Source organism: Mastigoproctus giganteus, chromosome 9 (assembly GCF_048544385.1).
Source record: "Mastigoproctus giganteus isolate SK-2022 chromosome 9, ASM4854438v1, whole genome shotgun sequence".
Lineage (NCBI taxonomy): Eukaryota > Metazoa > Arthropoda > Arachnida > Uropygi > Thelyphonidae > Mastigoproctus > Mastigoproctus giganteus.
This window is the reverse complement of record NC_143583.1, coordinates 182,866,910-182,883,936: the sequence shown is the minus strand read 5'-3', so window position 1 is coordinate 182,883,936 and position 17,027 is coordinate 182,866,910. Positions and strand designations below refer to the sequence as shown.

Genomic DNA, 17,027 nt, shown 5'->3' with positions numbered 1-17,027 from the left:
ATTCTAAGAGGTACCCAGACAAAAAAAAAATAATTATCTTTAAATTTTCTCCGTTTCGAACACCAGTACAATCCTTTCCTTCAATTAAAGAAGGCTGATGATGTCTTCAGAATGCACGATTGCTTTGATATGGCCCCATAAGTAATGGTCTAAAGGTTTCAATTCCGACGATCATGGTGGCCAAGTGATTGTTCCGCCACGACCGATCCAATGTTCATATCGCTCATTTAAAAAGTTCCTCACTTCTCCTCTCGAGTAAAATGAGCTTGGCACCATCATGCTGGAATAACATAGTTCTTCTAGTATCCAGAGATTAAAGTGGTAGATGACTTTCATCAACCAGTGAAATACTACCACTTTGCTTATTGGAGGCTTGAAGTGGTGAAACCCATGTTTAGTCTCTAGAGCAAAGTTTCCGGCATCCCCCTCCCCCCATACTTCTCCTTCAACCCATGCACGGTACTAAGTACTATAGGTTTTGATACCTTTCGTGTTTGGGGTTTTCATAAAAAAAAAAAAAAAAAAGTCCATAAAATTCATAATAAAAATTGTGGATGCATAAGTAACCAATGGCAGAAAGCCATTCGTGAAACAAAATCATGAGCTCTTAGTCATTGCACTCTCATGACATGAAACAGATGCATCCTGTTCTCACGTAGTACGCGAATGATTGTCAATCCTGGTGGCCAAGCGATTGTTCCGCCACGACCGATCCAAAGTTCATATCGCTCATTTAAAAAGTTCCTCACTTCTTGAGTAAAATGAGCTGGGACACCATCATGCTGGAAAAACATAGTTCTTCTAGTATCCAGAGATACATTTTCTAATAGTCCTTGTAACTTGTTGCATAAGAAGTGTAAGTATGATGCACCCTTAAATTATCTTGAAGGAAATAAGGTCCCACGATTTCGTTACTGATTATATCAGTCCGGATGTTCACGCTCCACCTTTCTTGAAAATGCGTTTCAACAATAACATGAGGATTTTCAAGTGCCCACAATTCGTATTATATACGTTGAAAATTCCGTGTCATGTAAATTTGGACTCATCAGTCCATAAAATCCGTGATAAAAATTATGGATGCATATGTAACCAATGGCAGAAAGCCATTCTTGGAACAAAATCAAGTGCTCTTAGTGATTACACTATCTGGACATGAAAAAAACACATCCTCTTCTCACGTAGTACTCAAATAATTGTCGACCTGCTAATGTTATGCCAAGAAGAAAGATATCTCGTACTAAGACAAGGATTATTATCGACATCCGTCATATTTTCTTCTTCTGTGTGATTAGGCAGTCGTTGATGACTTCCACGATTTTGATGGAGAGAATGGAATGAACCACAGTCGGACAGCATTTGCTCTACTCTTTGAACTACTCGCCTGTCTGGATGATGATGATCAGGATATCTCTCTCTCTCTGTAATAATTTGCCACAGTAGAAGCATTTCCAGCACATGCTCCTAATGCAAGGATCATATTTGTGTATTCGCGATTACTGTACCTTGCCATATCAATGGGCTGATAGAAACCGATAGTGAATAGTCGATTTTCTTTTTTTCTAATGAAGAATCAGCCTATTCCCGGTTGTACCGAAAAGTACGGATCACTCAGTGTATGTGTGTGTACACACACACACACACACACCGAGTGATCACCAAATTATGACCACCTACCTAATACTTCTTAGGTTCTCCTTTTGCTCTCAGTACAGCAGCTATCCAACGTGGCATTGATTCAACAAGATGTTGGATGCATTCGGGGGGGGGGGGGGGGTATGGCCAACCAAGCTGTGTAATGCAGTCAGCAATACAGGTATGGAGGTGATTGGTGTATCTAGATCACTGATGTGTCTTTCCATAGTGTCCCACAAGTGCTCTATGGGATTGATATCAGGGGAGTTTGGAAGCCAATCGATATGCTGGAAGTCAGAACCTTGGAAGACACCATCGCCATTCGGGAAAAAGTGTAACATAGCGGGGGTGTACACGGTCAGCAAGCAGTTGACGATAGCAGAGACCACTGACACGTTGTTCCACATGCACCAGGAGTCAAAGTTCCTGCCAGTGAAACATGCCCCACAAACCTCCTCTGACCATTTGGTCGTCCTGGAGTATAAACAGAAAATTTATTTATTTATCATACAACTGCCTCCACCGGCTTGCACTTCTGATACCATGCATGATGGATGAAGAGCCTCAAGTTGTTGACTCAAATCTGTACATATATTACCATCCACAGTGTGGAGTAAATAACGTGACTCATCTGACCAGCATACCTTTTTGCAGTCTTCTCACATCCAACTTGCATACTCTTGCATCAGGCGAGTCTTTTATGCCGATGAACCTTGGTTAGAAGAGGATGCCGTAGGGGTCGTCTGCTGGTATAGCCCATACGTGCGAGCGTGCGATGCATTGTCATGGCAAATATTGTTCTGGGTTAGCCCGTGCTGTATTGGGTAGTCAATACAACATGGAACAAGGCGCCTCCGTAGCCAGGTGGGCAGGAGCAGCACATGCTTCTTGATTAGACTGGGGTTCGAGCCTGTGAACACCAAATACGGAGGATGTGGAAAGGTCAGGGAATGACCACCGCATATCCCCGGAGCAATATGGCCTTAGTTGCTAATGCTCCTAAAAAACCAAATAACAACATGGAACAATGCTGTGTCTGTTCGCCTGTACGAGTCATCGGACCTGGCGCTCACCTCTAACATCAACCTTTTGCAGTTTTGCCATCGGGTCATTGTTTGACCATTTTGACGCCAGTCCTGGTACACTAACTACGGTGGCTCTCAAACACCCCACCAGTTCATCCGTTTGGGAAGTCAAGGCACCAGCTCGTCGAGCACCCACAATCTGTCCTTTATCCTTTCTTTTACTCATCACGCTCGAAATTTTATTACCTACTGAACTGCCAAAACCTTATCTATGCTAAGTAGGTCGACTAACTCTACAATCTCGTACTTCACGTGGTCAGTGGGTTGCCAAAAAAGAGTGCATGCAAAATAAAAGGTATAAAATGGCCTGGAAGAACCAAAGATTACTTTCATTTCAATTTTTTATGGACTGCTCCTATAAATATATATGTTTTGATAACTTTGTTACTTTTTTTTATAATTAATCAGTGAATTAGAAGAAATGGTTAGAAAAATTAATTTGTTTTTGTGTGCTAAAAAAAAAGAGAATATACTCTAACTGGCATATCAACACATGCAAAATATCAATTAAATTCCAAATAAGCATTAATTTATGCACATATGTCATATTCACCCTTATTTAGAAATTAGATAATGGTTTATTTTTATAACTATTATCTAATGTTTCTCTGATAACATCATTCCCAACAACAGAAGTCAGCTTATTTGGCTTCAACCTTCCCTGGTAGCATTCTTCAATAACAGCTCTTCTGTTTCACCATTTTGTCATATCCATTAATAACAACACCAAGCACTTGTGGAGGAGGAGATCTAACTGCAAATATAGGAAATATAAATGCAACCATAATTTTTACCTCTAATATTGAGGAAATTTATAATGACCAATTTAAGAGATACTTCTGTTTGTTTTAATTTGTTTCAGATATGATATGATATGCAGTCTAAGTTTTCTAATTTTTTTAATTATAACTTTTCTAATTTTAACTACTTAGAGTTTAAAAACGTATAGCTGACAGATGTGAAAGTGATTCTTGCACTGCTTCTATTGAAATGAGCAGCAGCAGCCTGGGAAGCAAACTTATCTGTATTTCAGGGACTGCTGGGAGTCATCACGGAACAAATAGATACGTGGGCTGTGTTACGGTATCTAAGAATAAGAACAGGCGCGTGTATACTTGCATGGACACCAATGATAGGAGTATAGTAAATAAATTTGATGAATTTGAGGTGCTGGTCAAAACATCAAGGGCAGATATTGTTGGGATATCAGAGATGTGGTGTCACACAGATATAAAGAATGCAGAATTGGAATTTGAGGAATACAATGTGTACAGAAAGGATAGTAAGGGAGGAATATGCTGTTAGTTAAGAAACACATAAAATCTAAAGAATTGCATCCAGTTGACATGGGTGGACAGTGCAATGTTGAATTCGTTTGGTATGACATAAGCACTGAGAAAGGAAAAATGAGAACAGGAGTGTGTGTTCTAGGTTTAATGACTTATGAGTATAATGAACAACTGCACAGAGAAATAGAGTGAGCCAGTAAACCAGATTGTTTTATAATGAGGGATTTTAACTTCCCAAATGTTGTCTGGAACTTGTGGGTTGGTCACTCTCACACTAGCAAGGCTCTTGTGTATTTATTGGATGATTGTTTTCTACAGCAGCATGATCGAGAGGCAACCAAAGGGAGTAATACTATTGATCTGATTATCACTAGTGATTCTTCATGTATTAAGAATCTGCAGATAAAGGAACTCCTAGGCGGCAGTGATCACAGTGTGCTGATGTGGCATTTACTCAAAGATGTAACTACCGTCAGGGGTAAAGAGAAGGATTTTTTGCTTTTGTAAAGGTGACTATGATGGTCTAAGACAGTTTTTAAATCCTTTACAGGGGAACAAAGCACCTCCAACATCAAATTCTAAATGGGAAGCATTCAAAGAATTAATCTTGGAAGCTGCTAATCTTTTCATACCAACTAAGGCATGTCGTTCAAGGGTTAGGCCTAAATGGATGTCACATCAACAAATGAGACTCATGGGAAGGAAGAAAAATGCATAAATTATCAAGTGACACAGAAGCCTATAGTAGATATAGGCTGGTCTGTAATCAGGTCACAAAGGAGGTTAGGCAGGCAAAGGCAGATTACGAGAAATCTTTGGCAAAGGATGCAAAGAAAAAAAAAAAAGAAGTTATTCAGGGGAATGCCAGAAGTTTATCAAATTCTGGCAGGGGGCTAAATGATTTTATAATAACTGAGAGCAAAGTGGAAGAGAAATTGTTGAAGTTAAACATAAGAAAGGCACCTGAGGTAGATGGGATCTATCCCGTTATATTAATGGAGGCAGCAAAGCATTTAGCATTAGCATTAGTAGAGGCATATGATGCAAGAAAGCAAGCTTATTCAGCATCAGCCAAAAAAAAAAAAAAAAAAAAACACACCACTCCCATTTCACCCCTCCGTTCGTTCGAAATACCTGTCCAGTTGAGCCTTAAATTTATTTAGGTTATCAACTTTAACAACAATTGATGGAAGTCGGTTCCACCAACCAACCACCTGCTGGCCAAAGGCAAATTTCCGCACATCTATCCGACATCCGTCCTTCCTCAATTTGAATTTATGCCCTCTGATGTGATTATTCTGAGCAAGAGGAAGAATCCCATTGGCATTGAGCATGCTCAAACCATTCAAATCCTTATACACCTCTATCAGATCACCTCGCCGGTGCCTAGTCTCCAGACTCTGTAATTTGCAAAACTTAAGCCTTTCTTCGTAAGAGCAACCCTTTGTTCCATTCACTAATCTTGTTGCCCTTCTCTGTACCCGTTCCAGCAGCTCTACATCCTTCTTGAAATGAGGTTTCCAGACCTGTATTCAGTATATATATATATACTGAGGTTTCCAGACCACTATACAGTATATACGGTGGCATAACCATTGCCTTATACAAGGGAATAATCACCTCCTTATCCCTGCTAGAAAAATTCCTGTATATCATTGACAAGACACCATGAGCTACTCTTGCAGCTCGTCTGCACTGCTCAGAGAACTTCATATCTGCCTGCACAATTACCCCCAGGTCCTTTTCATTCTCCACCACTGTCAATGTAGTACCGCAGAGTTGATACGTTGCTCTGGGGGTTACTGTTTCCCATATGTAGTACTTTACATTTGTCAATGTTAAACTTCATTTGCCACCTCTCAGCCCATCTGTTCAACCTTTCCAGATCCTGTTGCAGCAGCATAGCGTCAGTAGGGTCCTTAACAACCCTGCCAACCTTTGTATCATCTGCAAACTTGGACATTAAACTTGATATACCATCATCAATATCATTCATAAACACCGAAAACAACAACGGACCCAACACTGAACCCTGAGGAACTCCACTAATAACATTAGTCCACGTTGAGCAGTGTCCATTGATTACCACTCTCTGTCTTCTGCCACTCAACCATCCCCTTATCCATAGCAGCAATTTGCCTCCAATGCCACACTGCTCCAATTTGTGCAGCAGTCTTCCATGTGCAACAGTATCAAAAGCCTTTCTAAGATCCAAATATATAATATCAAAGTTATTCCCTGCATCCAGTTCTTTTGTGACTACATCATAGTATCCAATCAAATTGGTCAGGCAAGACCTGCCCTTAACAAAACCATGCTGCGTCTGAGCTATAACTGAATTCTTGTCTAGATGATCTTGCAGTGCTTCTTTAACCAGTGCCTCCAATAATTTTCCTGGAACAGAAGTTAAACTAACAGGTCTATAATTACTTGTGTCAGCCTTTGATCCTCCTTTGTGAATTGGGGTTACATTTGCACATCTCCAGTCTATGGGTACCTCTCCTGAGTCCAAAGAAGCTCTCATAATTATGGCTAAGGGTTTGCTTACTTCCTTTGCTGCCTCCTTTAATATAACTGGATAGATCCCATCCACCCCAGGTGCCTTTTTTATGTTTATCCTCAACAATCTCTCCTCCACTTTCCTCTCAGTTATTACAAAATCATCTAGCTCACTGCCAATGTCTACTTTACCTACGTCATTCTCCTTCCTGAATAACTCCTCATGCGTGAATGTAGATGCAAAATACTCGTTTAGATTGTTAGCCACCTGAGCAGGATCCTCAACCGTTGAACCATCAATATCCAGTGGACCAATCTGATTCATCCCTTTCCTTCTTCAGTTTAAATATGTAAAGAACTCTTTTCTGTTTTTCTTTGCATCCTTTGCCAAAGATTTTTCGTAGTCTCCCTTTGCCTGCCTAATCTCCTTGGTAGCTTGGTTACAGACCAACTTATATCTATCATAGGCTTCCATGTCGCCCATTAATTTGTATGTATTCCATGCATTTTTCTTCTCTGCCACATGTCTCATTAGTTCATCTGACAACCATTTAGGCCTAAACCTTGAACAATATTTCTTAGTTGGTATGTAAAGCCTGGTAGCTTCCAAGATTAGTTCCTTGAATGCTTCCCATTTTGAGTTTGCTGTTGGTAACATCATCAGTTGGTCCCACTGTATAGAATTTAAATACTGTCTCAGACCATCATAGTCGCCTTTACGAAAACAAAAACCCTTCCCTTTATCTCGATGGTAGTTACCTCCTTGAGTAAATCCCACTTCAACACACTGTGATCACTGCCACCTAGTGGTTCATTTATCTGCAGATTCTTAATGCATGAAGAATCACTACTGATAATCAGATCAAGAGTATTGCTCCCTCTTGTTGCCTCACGAACATGCTGATGTAGAAAACAATCATCCAATAAATCCACAAAAGCCTGGCTAGTGTGTGAGTGACCAACCCACAAATTCCAGTCAATATCTGGGAAATTAAAATCCCCCATTATAAGACTCTCTGATTTACTGGCCCACTCCATTTCCCTGTACAATATCTTATTATACTCATCAGAGTCATTAGGCCTATAGCACACTCCTACTCTCAATTTTGATTTCCCTATGCTTATGTCACACCAAACTGACTTGACACTGCCCTGTCCATCGATGTCGACTGGCTTCACTTCCTTGGATTTTATGTGTTTCTTAACTAATAGCATAACCCCTCCTCCCCTCCTGTCCTGTCTATCCTTTCTATACACATTGTATTCCCCAAATTCCAGTTGCGCATTCCTTATATCTGTGTGACACCACGTCTCTGATATCCCAACAATATCTGCCTTTGATGTTTTGAGAAATACCTCAAATTCATCAAATTTATTTACCAAACTCCTAGCATTGGTGTACACGCAAGTATGCATGCACCTGTTTCTCTTCTTAGCTACCCTAACACAACCCATGTGTTTACTTGTACCGCAATGACTCCCAGCAGTGTCTGAAATATCCTGCATCTTGTTTTTCAGGCTTCTGCTCATTTCAATAGAAGCAGTGCAAGAATCACTTCCACCTCTGCCAGTGGCTACTGTTAATCTATTAGTCCTTGTATCCCCCCCAACTAGCAGTTTTCCGACCCACCTAACACTGCCTCGACAGCATCAGCAAAAATTCTTGCAACCTTTCTATTTAAGTGTATCCCATCCCTATAGAAGCAGTCTCTCCTGTTAACAAGTACAGACCAGACTGAAAAAAATTCTACCCCTTGAGCCTTGCACAATCCCTCCAGGGCCGAATTGATCGACAAGGCTCTCATCATATACTCCCTCCTATCGTGTCTGGGCAGTATTGCAGACACTTTCAAATTCAACCCTAATTCACGGCTTTTTTTTAAACAGTGACCTGTACTTGCTAAGTAATTCCGCCGGTCTCCTACTCTTAATATCATTAGTGCCAACGTGTACAACTATATCACCTTTTGTGCCCTTAAAAGATGATATCCGCTCTACAACGTCATCAACCTTTGCCCCTGGCAAAGGAAGTAAGCAATCCCTTAGCCATAATTATGAGAGCTTCCTTGCAATCATGGGAAGTTCCCATGGACTGCACATGTGCAAATGTGATCTCGGTTCACAAAGGAGGATCAAAGGTTGACACAAGTAATTACAGACCTGTTAGTTTAACTTCTGTTCCAGGGAAATTAATGGAGGTACTGGTTAAAGAAGCACTGCAGGATCATCTAGACAAGAGTGCAGTTATAGTTCAGACACAGTATGAGTTTATTAAGGGAAAATCTTGTCTGGCCAATTTGATTGGGTACTATGATGTAGCTCAGAAAGGAACTGGATGCAAAAAATAATTTTGTTATCATATACTTCGATTTAGGAAAGCTTTTGATACTGTTGCACTTGGAAGACTACTGTACAAATTGGAGCAATATGATATTAAGGGCAAATTGCTGCTGTGGATAAAGGGATGATTGAGTGAGAAAAGACAGAGTGGTAATGGTGCCTCCGTAGCCAGGTGGGCAGGAGCAGCAGTGCATAGCACACGCTTCTTGATTAGACCGGGGTTCGAGCCCGTGACCACCAAATATGGAGGTTGTGGAAATGTCAGGGAATGACCACCACATATCCCCGGAGCAATATGGCCTTAGTTGCTAATGCTCCTAAAAACCAAATAACAAACAAACAACAGAGTGGTAATCAATGGATGCTGCTGTTCATGGACTAAAGTTATTATTGGAGTCCCCCAGGGTTCGGAGTTAAGCCCATTGTTGTTTTCTGTATTTCTTAATGATAATGATGAAGGTATTTCTGGTGTAATGTCCAAGTTTGCAGATGATACAAAGGAAGGCAAGGTTGTTAATGACACAAATGACAGTACGCTACTGCAACAGGATCTAGAAACGTTGAGCAGGAGGGCTGAGAGGTTGCAATTGAAGTTTAACATTGACAAATGCAAAGTACTGCATATGGGTAGCAGTAACCCAAGATAAACGTATCAACTGTGTGGTAGAGAATGAAAAAGACCTGGGGGTAATTGTGCAGTCAGATATGAACTTTTCTGAGCATTGTAGACAGTCTGCAAGAGTCGGTCATGGTGTCTTGTCAGTGATATACAGGAACGTTCTTAGCAGGCATAAGAAGGTAATTATCCCTTTATATAAGGAAATGCTCAGGCCACACCTTGAGTACTGTATACAGGTCTAGAGGCCTCATTTTTGGGCAGATGTAGAACTGCTGAAATGAGTACAGAGAAGGGCAACGAGATTGCTCTAACAAAGATAGGCTTCTGTAAACTGCAGCGGTTGGAGACTAGGCACCTGCCAGGTGATCCAATTAAGGTATATAAGGCCTTGAATGGTTTGAGAAAGCTCAGTGCTGATGGATTTCTTCCTCTTGCACAGATTACTCACCTGAGGGAACATAAATTGAAATTTAAGAAAGACGATAGATCTGTGGAAATTTGCATTTAGCCGGGTGGTTGATAGTTGGAACAAACTTTCATATGTTGTTAGTGGAAGTCAACAACTTCAATTATTCAAGGCAGAACTAGACAAACATTTGGAGTGAACAGATGAGTGAAATGGGATTTTTTTTTTTTTTTGGCTAAAGCTGTTGTAAGCTTGCTTCCTTTCATCATATGCCTCTACTAATGCTAATTTAATATATAGGCTGATAGAAATGCAATTTGGCCCATGCAATGTTTTTTCTTTAAACATACAAACACATTGCGTGGGCCAAATTGCACCATTCCAACATTGGTCTGAAGAAGACTGACAAAAAGTTTTGTTCAGGGACAAAACAAAAATTAATTTTGGAAGCAATTACAAAGTTGAGTTTTTTTTTTTTTTTTTTGCAAAAGTGGCAAAAGTGGCAATCTTTGCATGCTTCCTGTACAACAAAGAGCATAAAATGCCCGACAAGTGTAATGGTCTAGGGATGGTTTGCAGCAAATATTGCTGGAAGATGGCATTTTGAGCATATGAATGCCATCACGTATAAAGATGTTCTTTCTTCTCGAGTGCTCTCCTCAGCAAGAGAATTGTTTGACAACAGGGAATTCTTCTTTCAGGATGAAAATACAATGACTCAGCACTTTTTGTTCACAGAGCATAGAGTATTAAAGACTGTGCTTAAAAAATGTTGAACCCTTTATCCTGGCCTAATAATTCACCTGATTTAGTAGACCCCCATAGAAAAACTATGGATGCTATAGAAGAAAAAATTTTATGAGAAAAATCTTTTCTCAAAGATGAGTTAATGGCAAAAACATTAAGAAATCCTGGGTATTTCATGCCTATATGTTGTAAAGCTATAATATAGTTCAATGCTATCCAACTAAACATTAAATATATGTTGATCTATGCTATAAAAAATATGTTCAATGTTGTCATTAGTTGCTATTATATTGTGCAGTGCTTATCATGTGGGTGCCTCCGTAGCCAGGTGGGCAGGAGCAGCAGTGCATAGCACACGCTTCTTGATTAGACCGGGGTTCGAATCCGTGACCACCAAATACAGAGGATGCGGAAAGGTCAGGGAATGACCACCGCATATCCCCAGAGCAATATGGCCTTAGTTGCTAATGCTCCTAAAAAAAACCAAATAACAATAGCTTATCATGTTCTAAAAATAATTTTATCCATGCCTATCAATTTTAACTTCAGTCAGTATTATCCCAATAATAGGATCTCTTTTGTGAATATAAATGTTTGGTAACGGCATATATATATATATATATATATTTACCAGTAAATGTTAAAAATACTTAAAAACAATAGAAATTGATATTAATTTGTCTGGCACCCTATGTGATTATTTGTTTCTGATAGAATTATATAATAATCATATGAATAATATTTGTAAATATTAAATAATTTTCAAATTTTATTATATTCAAATTATAGGATGTGTTCAGTTGCATGATCAGGAATCTCTTTGAAGAATACCGTTTCTTTCCTCAATATCCAGACAAGGAACTTCTGATAACTGCCCAGTTATTTGGAGGTATCATTGAACAAGGCCTTGTCACGTAAGTGCTGTTTGGGGGGGGGGGATGCTTAAAATATTTTAACTGCAAAACCCATACTAACCTGTACAATTTCATTAAGAAGGAAGGATTTCTATATTCATTTAATATTTGTAAAATAATAAGAGGAGTTTACCTCAATATAGTACGTAGAACACTTCCGTATGATACTCTCTAGAAATTAAAATGAAAAAAAAAAAAAAAAAATGGCAGGGGGGGGATGCTTAAAATATTTTAACTGCAAAACCCATACTAACCTGTACAATTTCATTAAGAAGGAAAGATTTCTATATTCATTTAATATTTGTAAAATAATAAGAGGAGTTTACCTCAATATAGTACGTAGAACACTTCCGTATGATACTCTCCAGAAATTAAAACGAAAAAATCGAAAAACTTACATTAGAGTAAAAAATAATTAAAAACCAATTTAACACAATTAAGATCAATTTAGCACAATTAAAAATCAATTTAACGAAATTAAAAATATTAAAAAGAATCTAATGCCAATATTCAAAACGCTTTTCCTTCCTGAAGCTGACAACACTTTTCGACTGTATGTCGTGATCAAGGAATGAAAATTACCGAATAGGGTTGAACATGAAACTTAAATAGTGATTATTTGTCTTCGCGCATGCGTGTAAAGGTCCGCGCATCATAGATCAAATATGATCGACGAACATTAACAGAATTCTTGTGTAATTTAATTTCTGTGGTTTCTGCAATTAAGTCGCGTATAATTACATTGGACATTAAATATTTTGGCATCTTTAAATAAAAAAGTGTGTTTTTCGTTAATGGCATGAAAGGCTAATTCTGACCCTGCTGAACGAGAAGCACGAACTGAGGCTTCATGTTGATTTACACGATTATTCAGAGAAAAACGCGTTGAACCTTGGTAAGACGAGTTGCAATCACCACAAGAAATGTTGTATACCAGGTCATTAATTTGTGTTGCGAACGCAGAAAGAACCGGGCAATTGTTCAGTACAGTGTGTAATTTCCGTATTGGCCTGGCCACAATTTTAAAATCGGTATCCTTAAAGAATCTATTAAGCTGTTTGTGCCACTGTTCAACGTATGGGACAGAAATAAAGTATTTTTTCATATTATTATTGTTGATTGTAGTAGTATTTTGTATCCTATCCTTAGCCTGTACCATAATTCGGTTTATTGTGGCAAGGGGATAACCCCTGTTTATCCCCTTGATAAGTGATAAATTAAATATTCATTTAATTTATCACTGTTGTCATGAAATTCTGTGTTAATTTTTGGCTGGGGTTGAAGATACAAATATCTTAAAATGTTTATTTTATGGGCTATCTTGAATATGTCATATTAATTAATTTTCTTTTTGTCAGTGCCATACTTTTCTCAATAATATTAAAATGCTGTAATCTTAATATAGTTTGCCCTTGGAAGACAGGCTAATGTACATTTTGTACACTCCGCATGTCACTAAATCAGCCATACCTCTAATGACATCTTTAAATGAGACATTTTCTTTGCAAGTATTATCTGTCCAGGAATGAACTATTCACTATACCATGATAAATAAACAATTATTTAGTATTTACAATTATTATTTACAGTTATTTAGTACAAAGCATGTGAATAGTTTTCTGATCAGCCATTCCTATTATTCAATATATGCAAGTTCATATAGGTTCATTGTTCTAGTTCCTTTACCATTATTAATTCATATACAGTAAACCCCCGCTATTCGCGGTTCCACGTATTCGCAGTCGCTGATTTAATATAAAATGAAACCTAAAAAAATGTGAATTTTAAATTGCCGTGAACATTTTCCGCCATAAAAAAAACATGGGCATGGCTAAAATCATATTTACCGGTCAAAACAGCGCTCAGTGGGTAGGGGGGAGAGAGAGGTGACAAAATCGCGAGCGTGGATGTTTCTCTCTAATCCTTGTTCAGTATGTGTTATGCACTTGTCATGGGATGTTTCGTTGTTTGCTTTTAATTTTATAAATTGATATGCTTACATTACAAAAGTGAAAAATCTACCGTTTTGTAGTGTGTTAGTGTAAACAGACTTCTGATGTGTTAACAGAAAAAAGTGATTTTATTGTGGACAAGTTCTTTTCTAACCCCTATAAAAATATGGCTACGAATAACAAGGGAATTGTGAAAAAATCAAAGGTGGTGACATTAGCGAGTAAAATTCAGTTATTAGACAAAATTTTTAATGGCGAAAGTGTTTCCTCAGTGGCAAAACATTATAAAATCAATTAGTCAACGGTACGATCAATCAAGAAATCGGAAGAAAAAATCCGCCGTAGTGTCAGTGAAAATGCGCTAATTGCTTCAAAAATTTGTTCTGTAACTCGTGATGTTAAATTAGAAAAAATGGAAAGGCTTTAAATCTGTGGATAGAAGACCGAACTCAAAATAAAATTTCGTTAAGTTCACTCATCTTTTGTGAAAAGGCAAAACTTCTTTATCAACACTTTAACGAAACTGGTGATAGCACTGGCGGGATAAGTTTTTTAGCTATAGCAAAGGTGCTGGATTGAAAGATTTGTTTGAAATTTCTAATAAATATTACATTTAATATTAAATTGTTTCTTATTTCCATTTTGATGCCTTATGCTTGCATTTCACTACGTACTGTCTATGTACATAGTCATATTATGAAGGTACACATAATACATACAAGACAAAATTTTAGACTAGTTTTTCTTATATATTTCATACTTTGGAACAGAAACCCTTTATTACTATGGGAGCCATAACTCAGTATTCGCGTTTTCGGTATTCGCGGCATTTCTCAGGAACGTAACCCCCGCGAATAGCGGGGGTTTACTGTACTTGTATTTAAAAGAAAATAACTAACAGCCCAAGAATGTAAAAAATAAATAAATAATGAGTGGGGGCGGGGTTTGTTCTGTTCCATTTTATCAAGCCCTTAAAAGGGAACAAAATTAAGAAACAGTAATAGTGCAAGAACAAGACTTTTCATTTCTCAGTTTACTGGATTACTTGCAATTGTATTTTACTTAAAATTGAATTAACATAGCAATTTGTTTAGGCTAGGATATTGTAACTCTCCTTAACGCTGCCATAATCCCCCCCCCCTCCTTTTTACTACTACAGCTTTGATATTGCCATTCTCTATATGTTTATATTCATATTTTTGGTCACCTAAGCATGTGACCATCTCCTAACATTCCACTTCAAACCATTTGTAGATCCATTCTTTCTGATGCATTAGATTAGAAATTGAAAATGTGTGCTATAATATACATATCCTTTGCTTATGCAGATTAAGGGCGCCTCCGTAGCTGGGTGGGAAGGAGCAACAGTGCGTAGCACACGCTTCTTGATTAGACCGGGGTTCGAGCCCGTCACCACCAAATACGGAGGATGCGGAAAGGTCAGGTAATGACCACCGTATATTCCCGGAGCAATATGGCCTTAGTTGCTAATGCTCCTAAAAACCAAAACAACAACAACATATGCAGATTAAATTGTAATAAAATTTGTTCCCATTTGTTATTTATTAAATGGAATAAATTTTTTTTTTGTAATTTTTTTAAAAATAAGTTGGATATTGTGGTAATCAGTTTTAAATGATACATTCATGCTTTTACTCTTTATAGGTATATGTCTCTTGGACTGGCACTGAGATATGTGTTGGAAGCTTTAAGAAAGCCTCATGCAAGTAAAATGTACTACTTTGGAATTACAGCCCTCGACAGATTTAAAAGCAGGTCAGTTCATTCAGCTTATTCTTCTTTGCATAGGGCATTTTAAAAGTGTGCACAAAAAAATTCTGAAGCAAAAAGTATCCAAAAATGCTTTATTTGAAAGTGATTTGCAACACTCATTTAAAGTTGTGTTCTTTTAGTATTAGTATTTAGTATTAGTAATGGCCGTATGGTGCAAGAAAGCCTATGGCTTATGCTGCACCAGCCAAAAAAAAAAAAAATCCGAACAAAACAATGATAAAAACAAAAAATAAATAACTAAATAATAATAATTAATAAATAAAAAATAATACTAAAATAAAAAATAAATAAAAAGGAAATTAATCCTATCAGCCTATGCGCTTCCCTACCCGAAAGTACTATCCAGATGACCTTTGAATTTCCCCAAACTGTCGGCCTCTACCACCCATGAAGGCAACTTATTCCAGTAATTTATAACTCGCTGGCTAAAATAAAACTTCCTGCAGTCCAATCTAAACATTTCCCCCCGTAACTTGAATTTATGTCCCCTAGTTCTAGCATCATGTTCTTAATCTGAGGTGAAGAGAATATAGGCGGGTGTCAATATACCAATGCCGTAGTAAGTAAAACACTGATATTATTACTTTTTTCAAATACATTCAATCTGAAAATGAAGGAGGGGAAGCCTTTTTGCGTGTATTCTCCAACCTCCCTTCTATCATATTTTGATAAATTAATATTAGTTGATGTGGGCTCATTAGGTGACAGTGTTAATGAGGTCCCTGACAGGTCATTTAAAGAACTTACTGCATGAAATAAAAGTTCCAAATATTGTAGAACTGCTGCAATAAATAGAAGGTGAATGTAGAAATGTTATGAAATTGAATGTCAAATACTTGGTGATTGTATTGGGTAAGCAGTATGGCTATTCATGAAAAATTATGATCATTCTTTATTGAATAGCCCTTGTATGTCTCAAATTTTTTTGCACATGCTTTTCTACCACCCCCATAATTAAAATACACAAGTTCAGTGCTGTACCTCTCCATTATTGCTCAAGTTGCTTTATAGCTATTTATTGTATCACTTGCCAACCGGGCTAGCCAGGTAGGTAAAGTGCCTGCCTGGCAACCCAAAGGTCGTGGGTTCGATTCCCACCTCAGGCTTGGATCACAGTAAAATGCAAAAACTTTGGGAGGTGCATTATGGCCATAGAAGCTGATGCGCCAACAACTAACAAAAAAAAAAAAAAGTATCACTTGTTTAATTTTTTTGTGTGCGCATGCATGCACCATATGGGTCAATTTGTAACCTTTGTTTTGATAGTCCATTCCCCCCCCCTCCCCCAGACCTTTGCGGGTATGACTGTCTCAGGTAATTTCTACCACTGCCTTAACTACCTGTGGTTATGTTCAGGAATATATGGGTTGTAAATTTTCTGATAAGAAATTGCATAAAACCCTAAATTTTGGAATTCCCATTTCATTTCACTGACAGCTGAAAAGTTAAAAGTAAATGCTTCCAGTGGATATTCCTCTAGTATTCTCTTGAAGTTTGAGGAATATCCTTTGCTGTTATTTGAAGAACATTCAACTTATGGCTATGCCTGTAAATAGAGTTTTGTGGGAAGGATTTTTTGAATTTTATTGGTCCCAGACTACTGTGGTGCACATACATCCCTTGCATTCTGTATATATGAAAGTTTAAGGAAGCTATGTTGCACCATGGTTACTGAATTAGTCTCTGCAAACTGGATGGTGCAATTTTTTTTTTTTTTTTTTTTGTTTAGCATTAACATTAGTAGAGG

The 17,027-nt window shown here is 37.9% G+C and overlaps 1 protein-coding gene across 6 annotated transcripts in view; it reads left to right on the top strand.

Annotated features, from left to right (window-relative positions):
- Positions 1-17,027, top strand: part of Not1 (CCR4-NOT transcription complex subunit 1) — a 710,948-nt gene that overhangs the window by 291,533 nt on the left and 402,388 nt on the right. For all 6 annotated transcript variants that reach the window (XM_090381951.1, XM_090381950.1, XM_090381952.1 and 3 more), the window contains 2 exons: positions 11,410-11,534; positions 15,152-15,262. In XM_090381951.1, the coding sequence (XP_090238077.1) occupies positions 11,410-11,534; positions 15,152-15,262 (236 nt within the window). The remainder of the gene's footprint in view (positions 1-11,409; positions 11,535-15,151; positions 15,263-17,027) is intronic.